Source organism: Buteo buteo, chromosome 9, assembly GCF_964188355.1.
Source record: "Buteo buteo chromosome 9, bButBut1.hap1.1, whole genome shotgun sequence".
NCBI lineage: Eukaryota > Metazoa > Chordata > Aves > Accipitriformes > Accipitridae > Buteo > Buteo buteo.
In genome coordinates, this window is record NC_134179.1 from 22,376,882 (window position 1) to 22,400,715 (window position 23,834).

The following is a 23,834-nucleotide window of genomic DNA, read 5'->3' on the forward strand; positions in this document are numbered from 1 at the left end:
CCCACCTTTCCCCTCCCACAGGACCTTTATTCTTACGATTTCTTTTGGCCTATCACCTGTTCCAGATGGCATGGTCTCTGCTGTGCCTTTGTACCCCTCCTCCCTACCACTCAAAACAGTGCCCTCTCCTGCTTCCCTCAACCGATTCAAGATTTTGCCAGTGCTCCGAGCCCTTCCCTAATGCCCAGCCCACACATCCAAGCTTCTAACTTCGGTCTTCTCCTGGCTCAAGAGTTCTCATCAATATTCCCAATAGAGGTCCTAATTTGCATTTGACCCACTCTTAGAAATTACTTTTTTCTGGTATTATATCTTCTTATTCTAGTCCAATGCTTCCCAAACTTTTCATAGGCAATATTGCTCTGGATTCACTTCTGCACTGACAATCCCATAACTTCCATATCTGCCTTTGAATTTCTTCAGGATGAAGACCACCTCTGGAAATCTTTTAGTGTTGCTACTTTGATAAAATCTTTGAAACACCTACTTTACAATGTCTCGAAACTCCTAGTCTGTAGAAACAAGCTCTCCAAGGCTGTACCTAGAGTGCATCCAGGTGCGTATTGGGCTGAAACCTGGCTGGAAAACACTGCAGTTTCTTTCAAGTACTCAGGCTCAAGTTTCCCTCCCAGGAAAAAAGACCATTGCGTACCCAAGTCTCACTCTGGTATGGAGGTGGGATGTGGCCAGGGCACACACTCAGCTTTGAAAGCTAGGATGTATTATTGGTTCTGCAGTTTAGCATGGCATCTGAATCAACTTCGATAATTATTCTGGGATTAGTGGCAAAACCCAGTCAGTTCTATTGATAATGAGTTGGTCGTTATTTCTTGACATCTGTGGGGACATCAAGTTGCCTGGAAAGGGAGACAGCACTGTTGAGGGGAACTGGAATCACTATAGACTGCAATTTGCCTGTCTTTCTTGCTAGACAGGCACATACACCATCTCTCCTCATCCCCAATTTCTTAAAGCTTTTACACGTCTATTTTCCTGGCTTAGAGTTTTACATAGTAATATATACCATATTTTTTTGCCAGTGATTGCCCTCAAGCCCTCTTTCCTGTCTGTCCTGCTGGTTTGGCTTGGGGAAGAATCACGTGGCAGACTGGTTACTGTCACTGGTGAGAAAGGTCACACAATGAGTGCACAGGTTGCTAGAAGAAGGGTGGTAATATGTCACGTGCAGGCTATTTTTGAGAAATAAGGCCATCTTTAAGGCATCTTAGTCTGTATTGCAGAAGTCAAGACCCCAGAAGTGCCATGTAATGCCACGTAATTTGGTAAAATGTAAATACTGATTCTCTTTTTCTCAGTTTATGTTTAGAAAATTGCTGAGGAGCCATTAGATCACATGATGGTATAAACCCAATATGCAAACTGAATCAATCATGTACACTTCTTTCCTCTCGCCACCTTAAATGGTATTCCAGACTGGGATTTGGAAGCCATGTATATGGATGTTCATGCGCATGCTCTCAGAAGAATAATCAGTATTTGGCTACAGCACAAACACCTATTCAACAAGTTACAAGAATACTCAGAGAGAGACCAAATTTAGCTACTCCAAAATCTGTCATTAAACATACTGCCAAAATCATATTAAACGCCATACTTACATATAGAAAACGAGTATTCAAAATTCTCTATCTTCGGAATACAGATGGAAGTCTAGTGTTAAATAAAACAGCAACAGAACTAATGTTTAAAAAGCGTATTTGAATAATAGTTTAAACTATTTTTACTCAATAAATTTTTATTGATGAAATAATGGGTTTATTATGCATCACGAGCTGCCACAATATGATTAGGGCAAGGATTGAAGAAGAGACAGAGAACAGAAGGTACCTTTATTAATTTCCCAGGTCCTTTTACTTTAATCAAAGAGCTATCCATTTGAAAATACTGATCCAATAAAGCAGCTATGTGCTGGTTCAAATACTCGGTTTCAGTTCCGACTTCCAGCATATATCGTTCAAGGAGCTCTTCCACCTGTGTCATCATTTTCTGTAAGGGGCTACACTCCTATGACTTCTGCAAGTAGATCTGATGGATTAGAATATAACAGGGTTTTACAACTTCTGCGTTTCCCTTTAAGATTTTCAAAGGAAAAAGGACAAAGTCTTTCAAGCATAAATAAAATAACTACTGGTAACTCGTCATTTGTATCCTTAGAAATGCATCTTTATAACAAGGGTATAGTACGCCCTCCCTCAAAACCTCAATGTCATCTGGAGAAATAATCAGTACAGGTCAAGCGTCCTAGAGAGTTTTAAATAGTACCAAATTGCATCATTCTTTAAGTGTCTTCTGCAGAGCCCAGCTAATTTAATGCTACAATAGAATAATCTAGTTATTTGGCAACTATCGGCATAAAAACATTTCAATAACATTGGGAAATAATTTTCAGAAAAGCGCTGAATGACTTCAGTTGCAGTTTATTCTTTGTTTCTAACCCATAAATTTCCTCAGCTAAGAGTTCACTGGTGGAAAGCAGGAATTTTCTTGTCCTTTACTATTCTTTGCATCTGTGTTTTAGAATACTTTAAATGTATGTTATCGCTAATTATTACAATTAGGTTAATACTGTTTTCTGTAATTAGTTTCTAATGAACATATGTTCATTGATGAACACTGCAGCCTATATGCAACGCCATTTAAGCTGAAGGGGTGTGAGAAATGCTCATCATAAAATAACTATCATGTATTGCCTTTAGGCACCAATCCTGCAAACACTTGGGTGTGAGCCCCATTTTACTGCTGTGAGAAAAAGTTAATTTAAATAAACAGAAACTCTCAAGATAGTATGGTAGAAGTCTAAGCAAAGTCACATCTAAATTGTTTGAGCATGGGCACAGCTTAAGGGAGGAGACTTGTCAAGTTTGATTCTTATATATTTTAATATGCATTCTAAAGTAAATACTCTACTGAACAGAAGCTGAGACTGGGAAGCCCTGTCAGAGAAGGACCACCTCTATCCTATGTCCAGTGCAATGATGTCCCAGTCATGGGGATACTACTGTAATACAGTACATATCCATAATAGCAAAAAGGTTGTATTTGGTCTCATATAAACCATTTTATTAGTTATTCTGACTTTGTAGGTGAGCATTTTTGCCATGCATTTATTTCTATTGATATTTAATGCTGATATTTATTCCTGGATATTTGTTAGCATTTATTAGTATTTCTGTTCTAGTAACTAGGGCCAAAGTTGGCACTGGAACTGTAGAAGGGAGTGTATGTAAAATTGAGAGAAAGCTTGGGCATTGATCATTACTGGGATTAAGAAAAGATATATTGAGATTTCAGAGTTATTTTAACAGTATGCCAAACTATTAAAAATTCAAAATGCACTTGGCCAGTTTTTGCCTTGAGGACAGAGTCGCCTTAGGGAGATATTTCGTGGTCAGCAAAAATATTTAGTGTTAGTATAATTAAGATTATGCTTGGTGTTGTTTTATACTTTGCCTGAAACTATATAGATACATATAAACACAAATTTTTTTTCAAGTATCATATATACAACCGATTGGAATCCTCCAGTCTAGTTAGGCCTCGCATAGGTCTATTTTGCTTAACGTTCTTTTGCACAACAGACCTCCTCGTAGGTGGAGGAAGCCCAGCCTGGCCAATCCCATAAAATAACCGGGGCCTTCACTTTTCACCGTTTTCCGAACAACAAGTGACGGAAAATAAATGCCAAGGGCAGTATTTTTCTTTGGCAACACGGGGCAACGGCGGAGAGAATTGGGGCAGGTGGCACGTTTGAAACTACTTTTAATTTGTGAGCTGGCTAGGTTTTAAATGAGAGGAGGCCCGTTGCAAGGACCGTTTCCGTGCTGGAGGAACCCCGGTATTCCTGGTAGGCGGGAGGAGCGCGGCTCGGCGCTGCCCGGCCTCGGACCCTTCCCCCCGCGGGTGACCCCCCTCACCGGCAGCTGCGCGGCTGTCGCCCCCCCCCCGCGCAGGACCCGCACTTTCATTGCCGGTGCCTAACTCTCCGCGCTCCGCCTCAGGTCGGGTTTACGCAGAGGATGGGGGCCGAGAGCCGCAGGCGGGCTCCCCCCGACCTCCCGGCGCCCACCGCCCGGCCTCCCCAGCACCTGGCGGGACCGCTGGAGGAGCAGACCCCCGCCCCCCCCGAAAAGTGCACGGCATGATTTTTGAAAGCGCCCGGAATAGCGGCGCGGCTGCCGCACGAGTCTCCTTTATTATTCCTCCGGCGTCGGCAGTACGCGAGGGGAGACGATGCGCCTCGGCCGCGGCCGCCGCTGGTGGCCGTGTTTTCGGCGAGGGCGACGACTGCCGCCGGCTGCCGGTTGCCGGCGGCTGGGGCGCAGCGGCAGCGCGGGCGAGGGAGGAAGAGCGGCGGCGGCGGCGGCGGCGGCGGCAGTTTCCCCTTTCCCCAGCCCTGGCTCGGCGGGCGCATGCTCACTTGTGCCCGCAGCCCTGGACCATATTTGTCAGGACTACTCGAGAGACGGAGAAAGAGAGAGAATTTGGGGGGGTAAGGAGCGGCGGGTTCCGATCTGATCCGCAAGCCGTTTAGGGAGCTGCGATGGCAAAGGCTGGTGATGGGTTTTAATTTCCCCCCCTAGGTGAGGATGAAAGTTAGGGAGAGCGCGAGAGATAAAGGGAGAGGCGCACCTCCTCTCCCTCCCTTACGAAACGTATCTGGGGAAGGGGAGGGGGGCTTCTCCCCCACCACCTCGAGCAGGAAGGATGGAAGTTAATGCCGGGGAAAGTGGGCAAGTGACTCGCAAGTGGCTGGGGAGCGGCTGGGGCACCGGGGATCTCACTAAATCATAAGTGTACGAGTGTGAAAGAGGAACAAAAGAAAGAGAGAGGTGCCTGGTATTTCTTTTTCTCTTCCCAAACACATGAAGGGAGTACATGTATATATATATGCGCTATATATTTATATACATACACAGGCACGCACGCACGTATGTGTATGTACATATATATATACATAGACGGGGGAGGGAGCTGTGGAAACGTGTTTGGGGGGGCCTATTGGGGGGGGAGGGGGTTCCGAAGGGAGGGGGAAGGGAAGGGGAGAGACATTTTGCAGACTTGCCCCACCAATGAGCTTGTCAGTTGGCTCCATTTAATGACACTTACGGGGCACCGCCGCGCCGTTGGGAACAATGTGATGCGGGTGCAGCGAGAGGGGGCGGGGGGGTGGTGGTGGTGCACGGGTGTGCGTGTGTGAGCGCCGGGCGGGGAGGGAGCGGAGCGGAGCGGAGGGGAGCGGAGGGGAGGAAGGGAGGGGGCTCGCTGCCACCCGAGCCCCCCCCTCCCCAGCCCCGGCTCTTTGTTCACACAGGCTGAAGGACTGGGAGAAGTGCGGGCTGCGAGGGGGCAATGCGCAGTGGAGAGGGGTGTGAAAAAGCCCCGGGTTTTTTGGTCGGAAGCGGCGAGAGGTGGCGGCTGCCGGGATATACCGGTTGAATGTGCCGTGGGTCCCCGTGTGCGAAGGCCTCTTCAGCGCGCAGCGGAGAGAGTTTGTGTTTTCCGTCGCTCCTGCACTTTGTGTGATTGTGTGCGAGATCTTTAAAATATAATCATCTCCCAATTTCCGCCATTTTGGGGAAAGTTTGCACACACATACACATACCAAAAAAAAAAAAAGCTCCTAGCAATTTTTTTTTTTAAAGAGGCGAAAAAAAAAAAAGTCTTTTGCTCGAGTGCTCAGTTCCTGCCTCTGTGCGGTGCGTGCGCCGCGCTCGCTGCGGCAGACATGTGAGGCGGCGGGGGAACGGCCCCTGCCCGCTCCGGGCTGCGTGCGGCGGCGGGGGCCGGTGCCTGTCAGCGCCGCCGGCTCCGCGGGCTGGCCTCGGGGGGCTCCCGGAGGCCGGGCCCGGGGTGCCGGCGGTGTATGTGAGTGCACATACACGTGAGTGGGTATTTTGCTGAGGAGGGGGGGCCGGGGGGAGGGAATAGGACACGGCTTTTCTGTTAAGTTGCGCGCTCTCGCCTGAAGTGCGGCCGGGGTGGGGGAGCGGCCCCCGCGCACACGCCCGTCTCTCTCTCCCCGTCTCCGCAGCCGGTGCATATAACAACAGGATATAGGCACACTTGTTCTCGCCAACGTGTGTGTGAGGCGGTGTTTTTTCGGTGGGGGGACGGGGAAAGCGATTTTTGGGGGGGGGGGGGTGAGTGGGTGGGTAGCGGCGGGCGACGGGAAGGCGCTCCCGCGGAGCGGCCGCCCGCTCCCGGCTGGGGCTGGGGAGAGGCCGGCGGGGCGGCAGCGCCCGGGGGGCGGGGGGGGCGCCGCGTCGGGGCCGCAGCCGTGCCCGCTCCCCACCCCCATGTTTTTCCCCCCTTTTCCCCGTCGGAGCGGGCGCACACGAGAGCGTGAGAGAAAAAGTTGGAGCGCGGGGCCGGGCGCCGGCGGCGGCGGGGCCGGGCGGGGGCGAGCCCGAGCCCTCCGGGGAGGCAGCGTGTGCCGGCCCCTCCCGCGGGAAGGGGTGACTTCTGCGCCGAGGGATGCCCGGAGATCGGCTGCGGGAGCAAAGCCCCGCACTCCCGTAAGAAAAAAAAAAAAAAAAAAAAAAAAAAAAAGAGCTCGCCCCCCTCCTCCTCCTTTTCCTCCGCGCTGGGGGAGGGGAGGAGGGAGGAGAAGGTAACATTTTTTTTTTTAATTTAATTTTTTTTTTTTTCTTTCCACTCGGAGACAGCCTCCTTTTCCCGGATCTCGGTCTCGTCGGGTGGAGGGGGGTGGGAGGAGAAAAAAAAAATTGCAGAGGACCCGGTAAACAAGCAGAGTCCCTCTCTCGTTGTGCAACTTCCTCAGGAACACTTAACACCCAGTTCCTCTCCCACCCCCGCCCGCACCGCGCTCGCCCCCGCGCCGGGGCAGGGGGAGCACTCCCCGCTCGATTTAATTGCCCGGGGCGGGAAGGGGGGGGTAGTGGAAAAAAAAAAAAAAAGGCAAATTCAGGGGAGAAAGGGAACAACTTGAGAACCGCTCTCCCCGAGCGCTTGCCCCGAGGAGCCGGCCGGGACGGGCGGGCGCTTTTGTCTCGCTGGTTCTGCCCGAGGCTGGGGAAGACGCGGACCCGAGCCCGGGTTTTCTCCAGAAAGTTTCAAGTGCAGCAAAAAACACGCCGCAAAACTGGCCAAGGAGGGACCTCTGGTGGTAGGCCGCCGGCTGCCGGCGCCGGGGAGCGGCGGCCGCGCCCGCCGGGCCTCGCCGCCGCGTTCCGGCTGCCGCTCCTCCGCGCCGCGCCGGGCGGGAAGGAGGGCGGGAGGGAGGCAGGGCCGGCCGGCTCCGGGGCGGCCGCTGCGGCGGCCCGCCGGCTCCCAGCCGCCGCGCCGCGGGCCCAGGGCCTGCCGGGGGAGCGGCGGGGGGCGCGCCCCGTGGCCCTGTCACTTGTCCCGCCGGAGAGCGCGGTCTGAAGCCCCAGCGAGTACGGCGTCTTGGGAGGGAGGCCCCTGGAGATGCAGCAGCCAGCCTCCCCGGGTGGTGAGGGTCCCAGCCCCTTCCGTTTCTTTTAATTACCTGTGCTTCACAGCATGGCGTGTGTAAGCTTTACGGTGGAAGGTAGCGGGAGTTCTATTTTCAGGTTTGTTCTGTTTTCTTTTTAATTTCCCTTGTATAGTTGAGTGGTGTCGGACTGACCGTTTTTGCTGTTTGTTTCTGCTCGTGGATGGATGCTTAGTCGTGGGTGCTAAAAATCAGGTGGTGGACGTAAATAAAACTGGTGATACAAGAACTTCAGGGTGTGTCCTTCTAGGAAATAGTCTATGTTCAGAATCGTAGCACAGTTTTCTCAATGCAAATTTAAAAGCCGTTCAGGAAGCCAGTGCTTTTTACCGAGGAAGTTATCCCATTCCCAGAAGTTTATATGATGAACATCTGTGAGAGAGAAACTGCCTGAAACTAGCGGCTGAAGGCAGTAAAGCACTCCTCTTAAATCTGGGTGGTGCCGGGTACTCCTTTTTTCCTGGTGTGACTCCAGCGGCTTTGACTGTGGTCCAGTTGGTCTTCTCGTGAACTGGTGCTCTAATGAAGGTGGCTGAAGCAATCGTCTTCTTGGATGTTTTTTGTTGTCAGTTGGGCAATTGCAGTGAACTCTGGTTTTGTTCGTTGTTGTGTATGTTTCACCTTCAGTTTAATGAGTTTTTCTAGAGCGTTGCTTTTAGAAGTTCTAATAAGAAAAAGATTATGTGATGAGTCCTTTTCCTCTGATTTGTTCAGTTTTATTGGGCATCACCTATTCTGTAAAGAGAGATGGATGGCTTTTTGTGGGCTATTCCATTTACTCTTTGGGTTTTTTAATACTGCTGGTAAGTAGGGTGATGGATTGTAAGCGATGGGTGTGAGGAACCAGTGATTACCTGGCGTGGGGCTTACTGAAAAAAGTATAGCATGTGTGTAGTCGTAGCTTATTAGTGCTGCAGTAGTAGGACCGCTCACCACAATGGGAGGAAGATAGGAGCACTTTATGAATTGAAGAGAAGGGAAAGTCTGTAAATGCAGTAACCTGCTGAGTGTATTTAGGAGCTAGAAAAAGGTCAATTAATTGTTCAAGGACAGCAGAGCTCATGGAAGCTGCTAAGAACTAGCAGAAGAGGAGGGCATGCGTCAGACAAAAGGAGTGTTCAGAGGTATATCGAATTAACTTGGGGTGAGAAATAACAATCTGAAACAGGTCAGGTGATACTCAGTGTGAAGATTTGGTGCGTCACAGTTCTTCTCAAGGAGGCACGCATAAACAAAGGCAGAAGTTTTCTGTAACTTTCTGTGCCTGCTTCAAGGAATTAAGACATAGGATTTCAGAGCTGTTGTACTCAAGTCTTACTATCTGAGTAGGTTAAACTTCCACTCAGGACTGCACAGACAATGACAGAAATAAAGGAGTCATGAAAGCACTGCAGAGGAAGTAATTTTTGGTGTGAGGTACAGGTTCTTTATAAACAAGATAAAACTTATCAGTGGTATGTTTCATTAAGTGATGGGATAGCTTTGGTATTGGGTAACTATTGTTATTATAGTGTTCTGTGGATATTTGAAAATGAGGTAGTAGGTGAAGGCTGTGTTACCCAGTTTCTAGCAGTGGTACGGCAACACATGTGTTAGCTTCCTGACAGAGACCAGACTCAGGTGAGGACAGTATGAACCTCCTTCAGCACTGGTACAGACTCAGGCTTCACAGCATGTTGTAATGCATCTGTGGCCAGATTCTTTCTGTGAGGAAAAAGGTTTGAAGCAGGAGTATTGGGGAGCAGGAACAAACATACGCAGTACTCCTGGAGAATCTAGCAGGCAGAAGAGTAGCAACAGATAAAATAAGAGGAAATCTGGTCTGCTTTCTGTTACAAGTGTTAAGAATGGCAAAGAATTTTAAGCTGTGGTTGCTTTGTGAATACATAGATAAGCTATATATCTTTAAAATAACTTACTTGTAATAAACTTCATGAGCAACAGGCAAAATAGTGAAATTTACTCAAACAGCTCTTCAACACACAGAATAGAAACATGGCAGAACTAGTAAAGTAGTTCCTAAACAACAAAAAAATGAGATTTTGAAGGAAATGTGTAATCTGCAGATACTTCTTTTAATGAAACATTAAAATAATTGAACCATTAAACAGGTACAAAGCAAAGCACATAATAAAACGTGGTGGATAGCCTCAAAGCATTTTACCATTTCCTGCCCTGTTCCTGTTGTGGTTGTTTTTCTGTAAGTGAAGAGTCAGGTGCAAAAAGATGAAGGGTGAGAAAGAGACAAGTGTGGCGTGCACCCAGCTAAAAGAGAGGTTTGTGAGGAGAAAAGCAGGGCTCACCCCGGTGGGTTTAAAGTCAGTTGGCTTTGCTTTTGCTGTCATTGTGAAGCTAGCTTAACACAAAGTCTGTCTGAAATAGAGGGAGCTTACATTGCAAGGGGTAATTCAGCTTCGGCGGTGTAACAAGTCAGCCCTGGTAGTATTCACATTCTTACACATTAAATAAAGCTGAAGCTGAGTATCCACTTGTCCCTTGGTGTCTAGAAGTTAGTGGATTTGCAGCTCTGGTACACTGAGTTGTCTCCTTCTGATCCACTTCATTTTCCTGATTTATTGTGTATGGGAAATGTGTTCCTTTAGCCCATGGGTGCTACACCAAGCAGCCTCCTCCTTGGAGATGCCCAAAATAACCATCTGTGATATTAGGACAAAAAACTCACCTGTCGCCTTTGTTCTTGAATATCTATCAGCACTGGTGTCACGCAGCCCTGTGGGGAAGAGGGACTGTGGCTTGGCTCCATAAGGACATCGCCTCCCTTGGGACCTCTCTTTGTCCCTTGGACCTCACCGTTGGTGCCACTTGCTGAGACCTCCTCTGGTTCCTCATGCCCAGTTTTGCCTCCTCGCAGAAGCTGTCGGCTGGGGAGAGGACCAGCATGGGGCAAATCTGCTAGGCTGTCATGGTGGCTACAGAAATCCTCAAAAGTAAAAATAAAAATAGACAGGGATGCATAAAAAGAAAAGACACACTATTGCAGGCAGGTTATGCCAATCTGACAGTGCTGACTAGTGGCTTTACTGCTGAAATCTCTTCTGTCTGCTGCCCAGTGACCTGGTATTGAGTTAGCCCCACTGGTTAGAAATCAGACGGACATTTCACAGGTGGCATCTTAGATTTACAAAATTCAGGTAGGTGTCAGGTAGTTTTTTAAAGCACTGACTAAAAGAAAGAATCCTGTTACTACTTTTCGACGTATTCAGTACATAACCTTATAATTATTTCAAAAACTACTTGTAAGTTTAATTGGCATATTCTCTCCTGATTCTTGCTTTACATCTTCAGAGAGTCTTTCACTGGATGAAACTATCTCATTTTTAGTGCTGTTATTAAGTATCTCCTCTGTGAGTTACTCATTTATTGTTGAACCAGTTGGTGAAAATCAAGGTTTTTCTAAAGGATGTGTCTAGTCTTATTGTATATGCTTGCTTATTTTAATGGATTTATTACCTATGTCTAAAGCAAAGTTAATGTTGAAATATTAACATGCATCATACTCTATAAATGTTATAGCTTATGGCTGTGAAGGCTGAGATACAGTTACATTCCTAATAGTGGATTTTGGAGATGCTTTTGGAAGATGGCTGTTTCAAGTTCTTACTATTATGTCCTTTCCTTCACATCAGATGGCATTCAGTGACAGGCATTGGGACAGTACTGTAGTTACTTTGCCCCTTATTCATCTAGTATTTTTACTACTCAAGCAGATGAAATCATTATGGAAGGAGTTATACTAGTTCAGAGAACTACATCAGAGCTTTAAAAACGAAAATGAGTAGACAAGACATTCTGTAGTTTTCTTTGTTCTGTGCTTTAGATGTATATATTGCAATGATTTCATCCTTTTTTAGTACCTCATTGCTGTAACAATTTAATTGGTCTCTATCTCCCTCCTTATTATCATTAGTAGAGGGATATAGCCCTATCTTTGATCTGTTCAAACTCAGCAAAGCTGGAAACAGATATTTTGTTAAATGTAATTCCTTTTGGTAAATTCATTTCTATCTGCATTGCCCTGTGACCTTTTCATCCCCACCAAGAACACTTCTGAAGGCTGCAGAATGCAAAAGTACAGATTGTGCCTTTGATGTTAATTTTAAAAGGAAAACAATAACGAATACCTTATCAACCAATAGAATATATCGTTACTGCTGATTGTTACATGAGGAAACTTTGTTAGGTGTAATTAAGTTAAAATCTGTATGTTTTCTTGAGAGAAGTATGCCCCGAACATTTCTGTTACCAAAGTTTTTTGTTTTGTTTTGTTTTTTACTTTCACAGTTTATGTCCTGCCTAAGTAGGCTAGGCTCTAAGGTTTTTTTTTTTCTCATGTGATTTTTTTTTCCAACTGTTTCTGTTACAAAGTGTGTCTATAGTGGCACTATCGGGAGACACCAGCATCTGATGGAGTAGCTGTCTGCTGCTCCTCACTCCCTGGGACAGTGGCCACTGCAAGGACGTGTTTCCCCACAGCCTCCCAAGTCTCTTCCCGTCTTCTGTCATGCCTTCTGCAGAAACTATTGGAACATGCTTTCTGTAATAAATAAACCACAGGAGGGTTGAGTGAAGTGTCCTCTAAATAGGGTGGTAATTTAAGATTACTTAGAAACTTCAGTTAATACAGAACACAGCTTTGTGTTTGCTTAGCCAGGCTAATCACAGAGAGCTTCTTACACCAGTGTGCTTAAACCAGCATGTTTCATGTCCTTAAAATTTCACGGGTTTCTGGATAGATCCAATTTTTCAGCTACTCCTTAGCAGCTTGGGGTTTGTGTTCTTGAGAGAACGCCTGCACCTCTGCCATCGTGCTGCAGTTCAGTTTGGTGGAAGCCTGCCTGAGTTGGTCTGCTGCCGTGTGGAAGGCTGGATGCTTGGTGGTTGCACCATGCTCTCGGGTCAAACAGGGATCATCCAAGTTGTATTGCAGGAGCTGCCCTGAGGTAGGGTAGTGGATTTTGCCTGGGAGTGATTTTAAAAGATAAGGTCTATGGCTTTGGGGAATTTCTCAGTTTGCACTGAATTTGTTTAGATTTATTGATGTTTTTTAAATGATTTTTTTTGTGCATTGGCGGTATGGTTTTCAATACTTTCTCATAGAGGATTACTGAAATTAGAGATGGAGAAGACACATTGAGTCATGTGGTCCTTCTTACCTCAAACTTGTTATGTGAAGTATGTGAAGTTTTCTCAAAGAGCCTTCTGTGAACCCTACCTATCATATAAAATGAAGGGGAATGCAGAAGCTTTCACCCTAAGTAGTGGTTACTGACTGAGGTCCAGCTCCTGTTATCCTGTTGATTTTGTGTAGTGGCTGTAGTGTAAAAAAAGTACTTGTGGAGTAAGGTGTTGCTCAGGGTTTTAAAGAATTCTGCTAGAAATGAGGAGGAAACCAAGAAGAAATACAAAGGGAGTCCACATTGCGGGCCCAAAACCAGCGTAGTATGTGTAGTGGTGGTGTTACAGTGATTGGCACAATTTTTCTGATGAAAAAAAATGTAAATTTGATTATTTTTCGCACAACAGAGTTAACTAGCTAAGCATTTTTCTCCTCAAACTTTCAGAAAAAGCTTCTAGATGACCTGAGTTTACTTCTGCTTGGTTTGCATCTTTTCCTGTTATCTGCGAGTGAACAAATACCACTTTGTCTTTTTTTGTGGAAATTCCAGATTTCCAGACAGTATTAATAGATATTTGCAGATTTTGGGAGTGGGACCTAAGTTTGAAATCAGATTTTAGAAAACAAGGTCAAGCACTTTGAAAGCTTTCTACCTATTTGAATTTCCAATACTAATACTTGCAGCAAAAGTTCGCAGTCTGCAGACAGAGTATGAGGCTTACAAAGTGGTTGTTAAAAAGTTCAGAAAGTGTAAATTTGAAAAGGGGTGATCTTTTGCTAATAGTTCACTAACCAAAGACAGAGCTAATTTTGCTGCAGATTATTTCAGCTGCTGGGCATAGTGCAGAAGTTTTTCAGAAAGAAAATTAATGTGTCAGATTTCACATTGAACAAATAATAAATTAGGTGCCAGGCCAGAGATTTAAAGATTGCTGGGTTTGTAAGAAGTGGGAGGGAAGAAGGTGGTGGTAGTCACAACTGGCTGCGAGGAACATTTGCAGTTCAGTGCAACTGACGCTGTCTTTGTGGCAGTGACAAGGGGTGTGCCAAAACCAGGGGTCAGTGACAAGTGTTATATACTTCTGTTGTTTGTGGAAATTATTAGGGATAAACTCTTACCGCAGAGGAGGATGTCCAGATCCACTATTTCTGAAGATAAATATTCTCTCCTCTCCTTTCACTGTTCTGAAACAGAGGGATCCAGTAAAATAAAGTCCTGCAAAGCAGTATTTTTCTCTGGTGTATATGTGCTTCTCTACATGTGAATAAATTTCACAAATGCAAATTAGAATGTAGTGAAACTGTATGGAAACAGTCAAGGAGTATTTGGGTGTCCTGAGTCAGGCAGTGAAAATGAAGGACAGTTTCAAATTAATTTTGAAATTTTAATTTGAACTTGCTGAAGCATTCACATCAGCATGTTATCCAGTATTAAGGAGAAGCAGTTCCATTAATCAGTGCTTAATGTATTTACTATAGGCATGCACTCATGTCTTGCCTTCCCCAGAACAAATGTTTTTCTTAGGTGTACTTGAGGTATGTTGTCCCCATGTCAGTTTATTTGCAGTTTGAAGTTTTTCATTTCTCTCCAATACAGCCTCATTAATAGCTTCCTAGTGTATGAAACAGGTGTTATTTTTTAAGGTTTTAAAAAGATTTCACTGTGCTTTTATTACATTAGTGTGTATTATCAGCATTGTCATTTGTTGTCCTCATTGCCAGTGTGCTGAGGGAAGCATTTGATACTAATCTATGAAGAGCATTTAAAGAAATGCCTGGTGATATAAGCATTAAACCACTTACAGCGTTTTCAGATAAAATCTTTTTATTTTTTAATTTTTATTTTATTGTTTTTTTAGTACATGCATCATGAATGAATCTGCCTCTAGTGGAAATGGTCAAGAGTTTGATGTATTTAGTGCTATGGATTGGAAGGATGGCATAGGTACTTTGCCAGGAAGTGATCTAAAGGTAAGATATGTAATTTTTTTATTAAGTGAAATAAAAATGTTAAATGCCAAAATAATGCATTTCACAAGCTGGTGCGTAGGTATCTGCTTTTATGAATAAAACATGAATCTGCAGCTCTGAGTTAAGAGATTGTAGCCTGTTAGCTTTTAGCTCTGGAGTTTCTTGATTCAGTTTCTGATGCTGGCACAGACAGCTGTCATCCCCGTAGGAGCACATAAATTAGCACTGCTATAGACAGAAGTAATCAAGTGCACAAAATCCAAAAGAAATCTCAAAAGTTCAGTGTGAAAATTCAGTCCACTTAGAGCATTGTATTACTGTATCACTAAGAATCTTTATACTGTCATTGACTCTCACGATCTCATGGTCTTAGATCTTTTTATTTCTAAAAATATTTTTGCTGTGCTTTTGTCATGTGAGTGCCTAGAAAAATGAATAAAGCGAGTGCTTCTGAGCTTGGCATAGTTGAGAAATTTGAATGATACTGGAATAGTACTGTTAATTACATTTTTCACACTGGTTGTATTTACTGAAGTAAATTGTTATAATTTTATTTTCTTTTCAAAGTATTTTATGAATTCTTTTAATTTATCTGATACTTTTTACTGTGTCATCAGATGTCCTCTGCTGCGTTAGCTAAAAATACAGTTTCGATATTAAACTTTCTTGTACCTATTTCCTGTTGATTATAGTAAATATTTTCCTATCATTCCATTTAGACTAACATTGATGAGGTTTTCTCATAGTTTATTTTTTAAAAGGAATCTCAGAAGAAAATGTGTGTTTTTTTAATATCCCTTGGTGCCTGATACAACTTCTGTTGTTGAAGTGAAGAGTCAAAAAATGTTTGAAATTCAGGACGTACATATTGAGAGCATGTGTGGTTGTTTGGTTTTTTTTATTTTTAATTTTTTTTTTTAAATATCACAAAATCATAGAATAGAATCACAGAATAATTTTCTTTGGAAAGGACCTCAGGGCACCACCTCTGAGCACCCCAGACCTCAGGCCGGCTTAGGTCAGGTTGCCCAGGGCCTTGTCCAGTACAGGTTTGGTTATCTCCAGGGTTGCAGATACCACAGTCTCTCTGGGCAACCTGTTCCAGCATTTGATCACCCTCATAGTGATTTTTTTCCTTTTAAGGATACTTTGTTGGAATTTCTCCTTTTGCAGTTTGTGCCTGTTGCCTCTTGTCCTTTTACTCTGCACATCTGAGAAGAACCTGGCTCCAACCCCTCTACATCCTCCCATTAACTACTGGAAGGCAGCAGTGAAATCTCTCCTTCTGGTCGTAAGACCGAGCAAACAAGTTTGCTCAGCTTCTCCTTGCATGTCATCTGCTACAGACCTTACTTGTTTTGGTGGGCATCCGCTGGACTTGCCCCGGTATGTCGGTGTCTTTCTTGTACTGGGCACAGTAGTCCGCATATGGTCTCATCAGTATTAAATAGAGGGGTATAATCAATTCCCTCGACCCTCTTGCTAAAGCAGCCCTGGATGCTCGGGTCAGCCTTTGCTGCCAGGGCACATCGCTGACTCCCGTTCGACTCGTAGGTCGTCTTCTGCAGAGCTGCTTTCACGTAGTCAGCCCCGGGGCTGTACTGGGGCACACAGCTCTTCTATCCCAGGTGCAGGGCCTTGCATGTGCTTTTGTAGACCTTCACGAGATCTTGTTAGCCCATTTCTTCAGCAGGTTGAGGTCATTCCAAATAGCAAGCCTGCCCTTCAGTTTATCAGCCACTCCCTCTAATTTGGTAATTTGCTTTATGCTGCCTGTACACATATAGAAGCCTTTCTTGTTGCCTTTGCTAGTTTCTTCTCCAGCTGAGCTTTGGGTTTCCTAATTCCATCATTGTACACTACAGCAGTATCACTATATACCTTCTCTAGATAGCGTTTCCCTTGTTTCACCACCTGCTTACTTCCTTTTCCATTTGAACTAAATCAGGAGTCCTTAGTTCATTGGTGTTGGCCGTTATCCACATTCATTTAACTTCTTGCACACTAGCATGCATCATTCTCCTGGTGTGAAGTCCCTGGAGAGATATCCAGATTTCGTGGGCCTGTTTACTCCTTAAAGCAGTCTTCTGTATGATCCTGCCAAGCAGATCTGTGAACAAGCCAAAATCTGCCTCTCCTGAAGTCCAGTGCTGCTGCTTCAGTATTTGTCTTGCTTGCTTCTTTCAGGATTTCAGACTTCACCATCTCATAGTGGCCGATGCCAAGGCTATCATCAGCCTCCACATCCCTGACCAGTTCTGTATTTTTTTAAAAAGTCCAGGCTTTTAAAATTCCTTTCTATTTTAATAAGCAACATTGTGTGAAAGCCAAATGTAATATTGAAATGTTTGAGGAATACAAAAGGGAGCAATGCAGGAAAATATAATAATCTCATATAAATCATTGGTACGTGCTTTGTTGAGTTCTGGTTACCCAATGTCAAAAGAAACAAAACCAAAGCAAAGCTTGGGTCATTAATTAGAGGAATGGGAAGGCTTCCGTACAAAGTGAGGGAAGGGACTGGGAGGTGTAGCTGAGGGTAACTTCAAGAAATCATGTAAGAAGATTCTTAACTATGTCCTGTTCAGGAAAGCATGAGCTTCATTTTAAGGTTGCTCTCCTGGTTTCTTTATTTGTATTTGGAAACAAACAGGTATTCATTTTTGGACAGAGATTCTTTCTTTGGTCCAGGCATTTGGGAAGATGCAGTCAGAGGTGTGATAGTAATGTACCCAGAGTGATGAAAGATACAGAGAGATTTGGCCAGGCAGCTCATTCTGGTGTTTTTTTGTTTTTGTTATTTTTAATACAAAAGCCAGGGGTTACTGGATGAAATTAAAATGGAGCCATTTTAACACTGACTGAAGGAAGAACGTTTTCTAACAATGCAGAATTAGCCTGAGGAGATCACTGGACCAGGGAGCATCAAGACTCTGTGAAAGACTAGGCCTTTATATAGATACCAAAACAATTTGAGCTGTTAGAAAAGCAAGGATTTTTAAGCTTTCGAGATAATTGTAACAACTCATTTTTCAGGGCTGTTTCTAAATACTGATGGTTAAAAGGGTGACTAATCCCTTGAAACTGCAAATGTGATCGTGGAAGATATGTTATGCTCTTTGCAGAATTCTCAGAATAGGGTTAATGTGGATGATTTACCTGAACTGTCCTGATAACAGTATTTTAATACTGTGTCTTGAACCTAAAGAAAATGGCCTTACATAGCAGTTACTTCTTGTAAGCTTGCACGTGTCTTTCAAAGTTTATAATAGATTTGTTCCACTGAAGATACCAAACTGTTGCCATGTATTTACATTGAAATGCAATTGAAAAATTCAGTGAAAACACTGTAGTAGCAAGATGCACAAATCCAAAGATTCTATTTGTACAGCTTGGTAATAGATTAGAGTGCCTGGGTTTTTTATAATAAATAATAAGCAATAGCTGAACTATTCATTGCAGAGAATGTATTGCTTACATTCTCACATTTAGTTTTTTCTATTCATACAAATGTTGGGAAAAATTGTCTTTGAACATTCTGATTTGGTAAACTGTATTGCATGAGTGTGTTTTAAGTTAAACGTATATGAAAATGTTGAAATGCTGCTTTCTAATACAGAAGTTTTGGGGAGTTACCTACTTGAAGTCCTTATTTTTAGTTATGCAAATCATACAGCATTTGCTTGTCTTTACTACTTGCATGATGAAGTTTCATGCTTATCTTTACATAGGCACTTTTTAAGAAATCTTTTTTCTTGTGTGCTATATTAATATCCATCCTCCTCAGATTATCAGGCAAGTATATCTGAGCAACCATTCTTTTTAAGAAATGCTTCATTTTTGTGAATGTGAGTTCCTCTATGAGTAAAAGCTGGTAAACAACTATTCTAAGTAGTGTAAAATGCTTGAAACATTTACAAATAACTTTTCTCAATATTTTCTTATAATTGCTTAAATTTAACTTTTCTTATGATACAGAACAACAACTAAATCAGAAATAGGAAATTGCATTATTTCTTTTTGTTACGAAGTTCTATGGGCAGTTTCATGCCTGCCAGACTTTACTGAGATAGGCTGCACGAGGGGGCAGTCACTTCCCAGTCTAGTCAAAACAAGGGAGCCCAGTCAGATACCAAGCCTCTGTTCTCAGCCATGCCATGGTCTCTTATGTCTTCATCTGTTTCCATGTTGGTAAAATGCTGAACATGTTCTTTTCCTGTGATTTTGGGCAGTGTTAATTGTTACGTTTTTGTCACTCATAGTTGGAGAAGGCTGTGGAAATACATTCTCACACAGATTTTGTTAAAACTCTTCAGCAAAAATAGTCATAAAATAGTTAATACTTACTGAGTGCTGCTTTGAGCATGCTGTGTGACAGATAAATAGTGAGTGGTTGTGGAAAATGCTAGAATTTCAAATTATGCAGGGGGTAGGGAGAATTAAAAATTGTTCAGTATGATGCACTGGAGACCGAGAACAAAAATTTTAGCATTGTATATTAGTTCTTTCAAGATGTTTAAATAAAACAGAAAACTTGAATTCCAGTAGAGTTTAAAATAGTTTACAAATTACAGAATGTCTTCATGTGGCAGGCTAAGTAATGTATGCTCATCTGAAAAACATCAGTGCTTACCAGTTACTCTGCATGGTGTGAATGTAAATGTGAAATACTCTTCTTTTTTTTTTTTTTTTTTTTTTAATCTCTGTGCTGAGTGCAGGCAGTAACACCATCACTCCAAGATTTAAATGTACTCATTAAATTGGAAAAGCTGTAATAATTTACAGTTACTTCCTACTGCAGTGACAGAAGTTTATGAAGTACGTAGTAATGAGTTTTCTAGTGTTTGTGTTTGGAAAGTGAGCTGTTACATACTGCATGGACAGAGTTTTGGTCATTATTTCCAGCTTGCAAATTGTACTTGAATGGAAATAAATAAATAAATAAATTTGATGATGAAAAAATTAACCTGTAAATAAAGTTGGGCAGCTAATATTGTAGGAAACTAACTATAGTAGTGAAACATGAATGGTGGAATAATGGTCAGTGGAGCTGGGTATTGCCAGCCCTGCTGTAAAGAAGGTAACAGTGTTTCAGTGTTGTGTTTTTTGGATGCATCAGTGCAGCAACTCAAGGCAGTAAAGTACATACTTCCACCTGCCTGTTCTGAAATTGCGTTCAAGCTTGCTTGAGATAATTAACATTTTGAAAATAACTTATTTTTTTTCTCACATGATTATATGTCAGAAGTACCGGTAGTGTCTCAGGCAATAACTAAGTACAGTGCTTTTTTAGTGCAAAGCTATTTCTGTCCTCACACAGTGGCATGTGCTGCACTTTGAATCCAGGGAGGCACTTCTCTCTCGGGGGAGAGTCCTTGAGAGTGTCCGTGGGAAACGTCAGCGACCGGGAACCGGTTAAATCCCTGCCTCCACCAGGAAGGTGTTATACAAGGGAGAAGATAGATTCCCTGCAGGGAAGCTGGTAAGAGGTAGTACAGGCAGGAGAAGAAAGCAAGGCAGAATAGACTTTGTCTGACCACATGTGAGCCCCAGCAGACGTAACTAGTGGCCTGGTCTTTTCCACATGGCAGTAACTTTCTTCCATTGCAATCTAATGTAACTAATTAGCTCATGCTGTGCTTCATCGCCATAGATTTCTGGTTAAAATTTTGCATTGTCATAAAATGATTTTACCTTATTTAAAAAAAGAAAGACCAAAAAGGAAGTTTCACTATTAAAAACTCCAAAGCCAAGAAATGCTGGAATTAGGTTTGCCTTTGGATCTTTAATTGGGCTTCCTCATGTGTAGTCATGGTAGAGTCTTCATTTAAGTGATCACATGCTATTTTACCACAAAATCTACTGTGTCATTTGCTGCAGATGCTGTTAGACTTGTAAATAACTGGGCAGAGGATTTCAGGAAGGAAAAGGAAGTTTTGCGATTAGTGTAGGTAGATCCCACACAGGAAAGCTTAGCGCTGCGCTTGCTTCTACCACAACCTTCCTGTGTGGTGCTGAACAACTCACTGGTACCAAAACTTTGGCTGGTAGCCATTCATTTTTTATTTGTCACTTGCTTGGGTTCCCCATGAGATGCTAGCATTTGGTATTTAGAAATATTTTGGCCAAAGTAATTCGGAGCCATGGTTGCTTTGTGGGTCAACTTCTGGATCAATAAGCATCATTTTGGCAGGCCTTGACTTCCAGCTCTGTCACTGATTTACGTGTTACCTTAAGAAAGTCTGTTTAGCTGCAGTTTCCTACTCAAGTGGAGATAATAAGGCAGACTGAGTTTGCAGCGGAGAGAAATAATTGAGAAGCCCTCTGGTACTAAGGTAATTCTTGAGCACTTGGGGGGGTGGTGGGGGATTGGAAGAGCCTGAGGAGTGTCTAAGAATTAAATAGATAAACATTACTGCAGACAAGACTGAGGTACTGGTGGTTTGCTGGAAAAATGTCAGTCTCTCTGGCTAAAGGTATATGTATTCTGATGGTAGCTAAGCTTTCAGTTCAGAAGTGATGAGAGGATGTTCCTTTTTTTTTTTTTTTTGAAGGTTGTAATTTGATAGTAATCCTTTCCTGCTTGTGCCTGCCCAGATAGGAAAAAACCTTCCGTTTTGGATGCAAATTGTTCTCTCTTCATTACTTCAGGAAGAGCCTATGTTACTGAAACATCTTAAAATCAACGAAAGATTGCTTGAAGTGCTTGACTTTCTTGCTGACAGCATCATTCCAGTGGGAAGGGGTCTGGCCCTGCCCCTTGGTCATGGTGTGAAATTTAATCTGCTGATTATGATTTAGGGAGCCCTAAATAGCCTGGGATCCGACTTAAGTTGTTTGTCTTTTGCCATACTTGCAGAGCAGGAAGGCAGGATCGCTTCTTATCATTAAAGAAAGGGAATAGTCAGGTGCAGGGACATGTTCGCCTAACCTTTTGTATCCCTGAAAGAGTCAAAATTTTGTGACCAGGCAGGCGTCAGGGGTCACGTGCTTACTGAGTGCTTTGAAATAAGCTGGGAGCAGAGTAGTCAGAAGAATGAAGAGCTAGGATGAGATATTTTTATTTTCTTTCTTAAGTGGCTGAGAACAGAGGTTTTGTTTCAGGAATTACTTGTAACAGTAATTGCTAGAGTGCCTAAAGCTTTTTTAGATACATGCTCTTTGTTATTTCAGTGGGTTTTTTTTTAAAGAAAATAAACAGTCGTTCTACTTTCAAACTGTGTAGAGTAAATAAGACTGGCTTTACTGCTTGAAGAAAGAGTATAAAAATACCCAACAGCTGCCTCATTTTCTGAATGCTATCCAGCCCCTGCCTGGGGCAGGGGTTCTGTGGAAAAAATAGCATGTGATTGTGCACATAAAAAGTGTATCTCTCACACACACACACACACACACACACACACACACAGAAGAGGAGAATGGTTGAATGGACAAGTTCCAGCATTTACTAACTTATTCAACTTAAATAATATGTAAAAAGTATGTTGGCATGTGGCAGGATGCGGCTGGACAACACAATGTCTGTAGGCAATTCTTTCGCTTTAAAGAGAGGAGGAGCTGTAAGATGCCAGAAAGGCTCTGATTTACCTGAGCAGTCCCACTGAAATCACTGTGATTAAATGGTGGTTAAAATCAAGAATGATGGTAACTGTTTCCTAATCAGAGATCTGAGTGTAGTTCTTTGGCTTGCACCACTGGAGTCCCAGGTGTCGGTCCTCTTGACAAACTGCTGTATAACTCTGATACTTTAAGTTTAGTTACTTCGTAGGCATGAAGATCATTTATTCAGTTTACTTTTGTTTTGGATAATATAAATTTTGCAGGTTTCTTCTGAGATAGTCCACAGTCACATAGTTTTGTTCCTGAAGTTACTGTCAGAATGCAACAGTTGTCTTTATTGCAATGAACTCTCTGTCCTTATCTTGCCCAGTAGATGGTAGTGTTGGCTGTTTTTTCTAATTTATTTTAAAGCTGTGCATTAAGATGTGTGGGATTTTTTTCTTCTTTTTCATCCTTTGCACTTCAGTTGTTCTTCCTTTTTCTTCCTTTTTAATTCTGCTTGTTCTCCCAAATAATATTTTTAACTCATATAAAACAATAGCAGCCTTTATTCTGATGAGATCTCTGTGGGTACTGATGAGATCTTGTACACTCTTAAAAGGGCACAAGTAATGGCAAATAGAGATAGTCTGATCTTTGTTGCTTTGAATTAGACACATGCAACAGCAGGGACTTAATTTGAAACTAGATTGTATGTATTTCTTCCCAATAGCTTTGAGTTTCTAAGAATTAATCTGCCATATGGTAGACATTTTGCATTGTTTGCAAATTTATTTTTATCCCACATAGTGGCAAATACACAGAGTATTTTTATGAAATGTGGAGAAAGAGAACTGAAAGCCCTTTTAACATATAATTCTCCCTACAGAGTACCTTCCAGCCTGCATGATAAGGCAAAGAAGTTTCATTAGGAATGGAAAGGTCCTAAAGCCACTGGAGGAGGGACAGCAGAAGTCCACCTGCAGTGTTATGCTTAGTCATGTTCACTGAGAAAAGTGAATTTCCATGGTTGAGCCCAGCACTTGGTGGGCAATGAATGACAGTGGGCTGGCCAAGAAGGTGGAGCAGCATTTTCATAAGAACAGAAGGAGCTTATGCGTAGCCTAATAAAACCAAGTTTGGGGGCACATAATTCCTTGCTTCAAATGTATATCCAGAGAGTAAGCACTAGGGTACTAGAGCTATGTAATCCATAGGGTAATATTGGGTTACGAACAAATGGGTATAAACTGACTATGAATAGATGTAAATGAAATGTTAGAAGAAGGTTTTTCGAGAAAGAAATTCAGAAATGGACTTTAAGTAGAGGCACTGGTAGCAGAAAATCTGGCTGCTTCTCCATTGCAGCTGAAACATTTATGAAATACTTTGTGTGATACTATTGCCTGCAATATACAAAGGCTTCATCTCAGTGACTTATGATACTTGTTCCAGTCCTTTGTAAATTTTAATGCAATTTTAATTTTTAAAAAAATGTTTATTGATAGTAATTTTGATCCCTGTAGAAGAACTTAACATGTGGACAGACAGAAATGGTTCAGAAAGTATTTATAATGTTTGATTATTATTTATTTAAGCCTTGATTTCCCTCAATGTGTTCTTTATTTATCGAATGAATATTAAAATGTTCTTGGGGATTAAATTAACAGCCATATAAGCTGAAGTCTGGTA

The 23,834-nt window shown here is 42.9% G+C and overlaps 1 protein-coding gene across 8 annotated transcripts in view; it reads left to right on the forward strand.

Annotated features, from left to right (window-relative positions):
- Positions 1 to 4,359: 4,359 nt before the first annotated feature.
- Positions 4,360 to 23,834, forward strand: part of L3MBTL3 (L3MBTL histone methyl-lysine binding protein 3) — an 85,999-nt gene continuing 66,524 nt past the window's right edge. Inside the window, exons 1-2 of one of the 8 annotated variants that reach the window (XM_075035688.1) lie at positions 4,360 to 4,510; positions 14,492 to 14,603. In XM_075035688.1, the coding sequence (XP_074891789.1) occupies positions 4,431 to 4,510; positions 14,492 to 14,603 (192 nt within the window). In that variant the 5' untranslated portion in view covers positions 4,360 to 4,430. Of the gene's footprint in view, positions 4,602 to 4,831; positions 4,851 to 5,681; positions 5,903 to 6,066; positions 6,099 to 6,676; positions 7,575 to 14,491; positions 14,604 to 23,834 lie in introns of those variants that run through there. The other 7 variants (XM_075035685.1, XM_075035681.1, XM_075035683.1 and 4 more) reach the window with 7 other exon arrangements.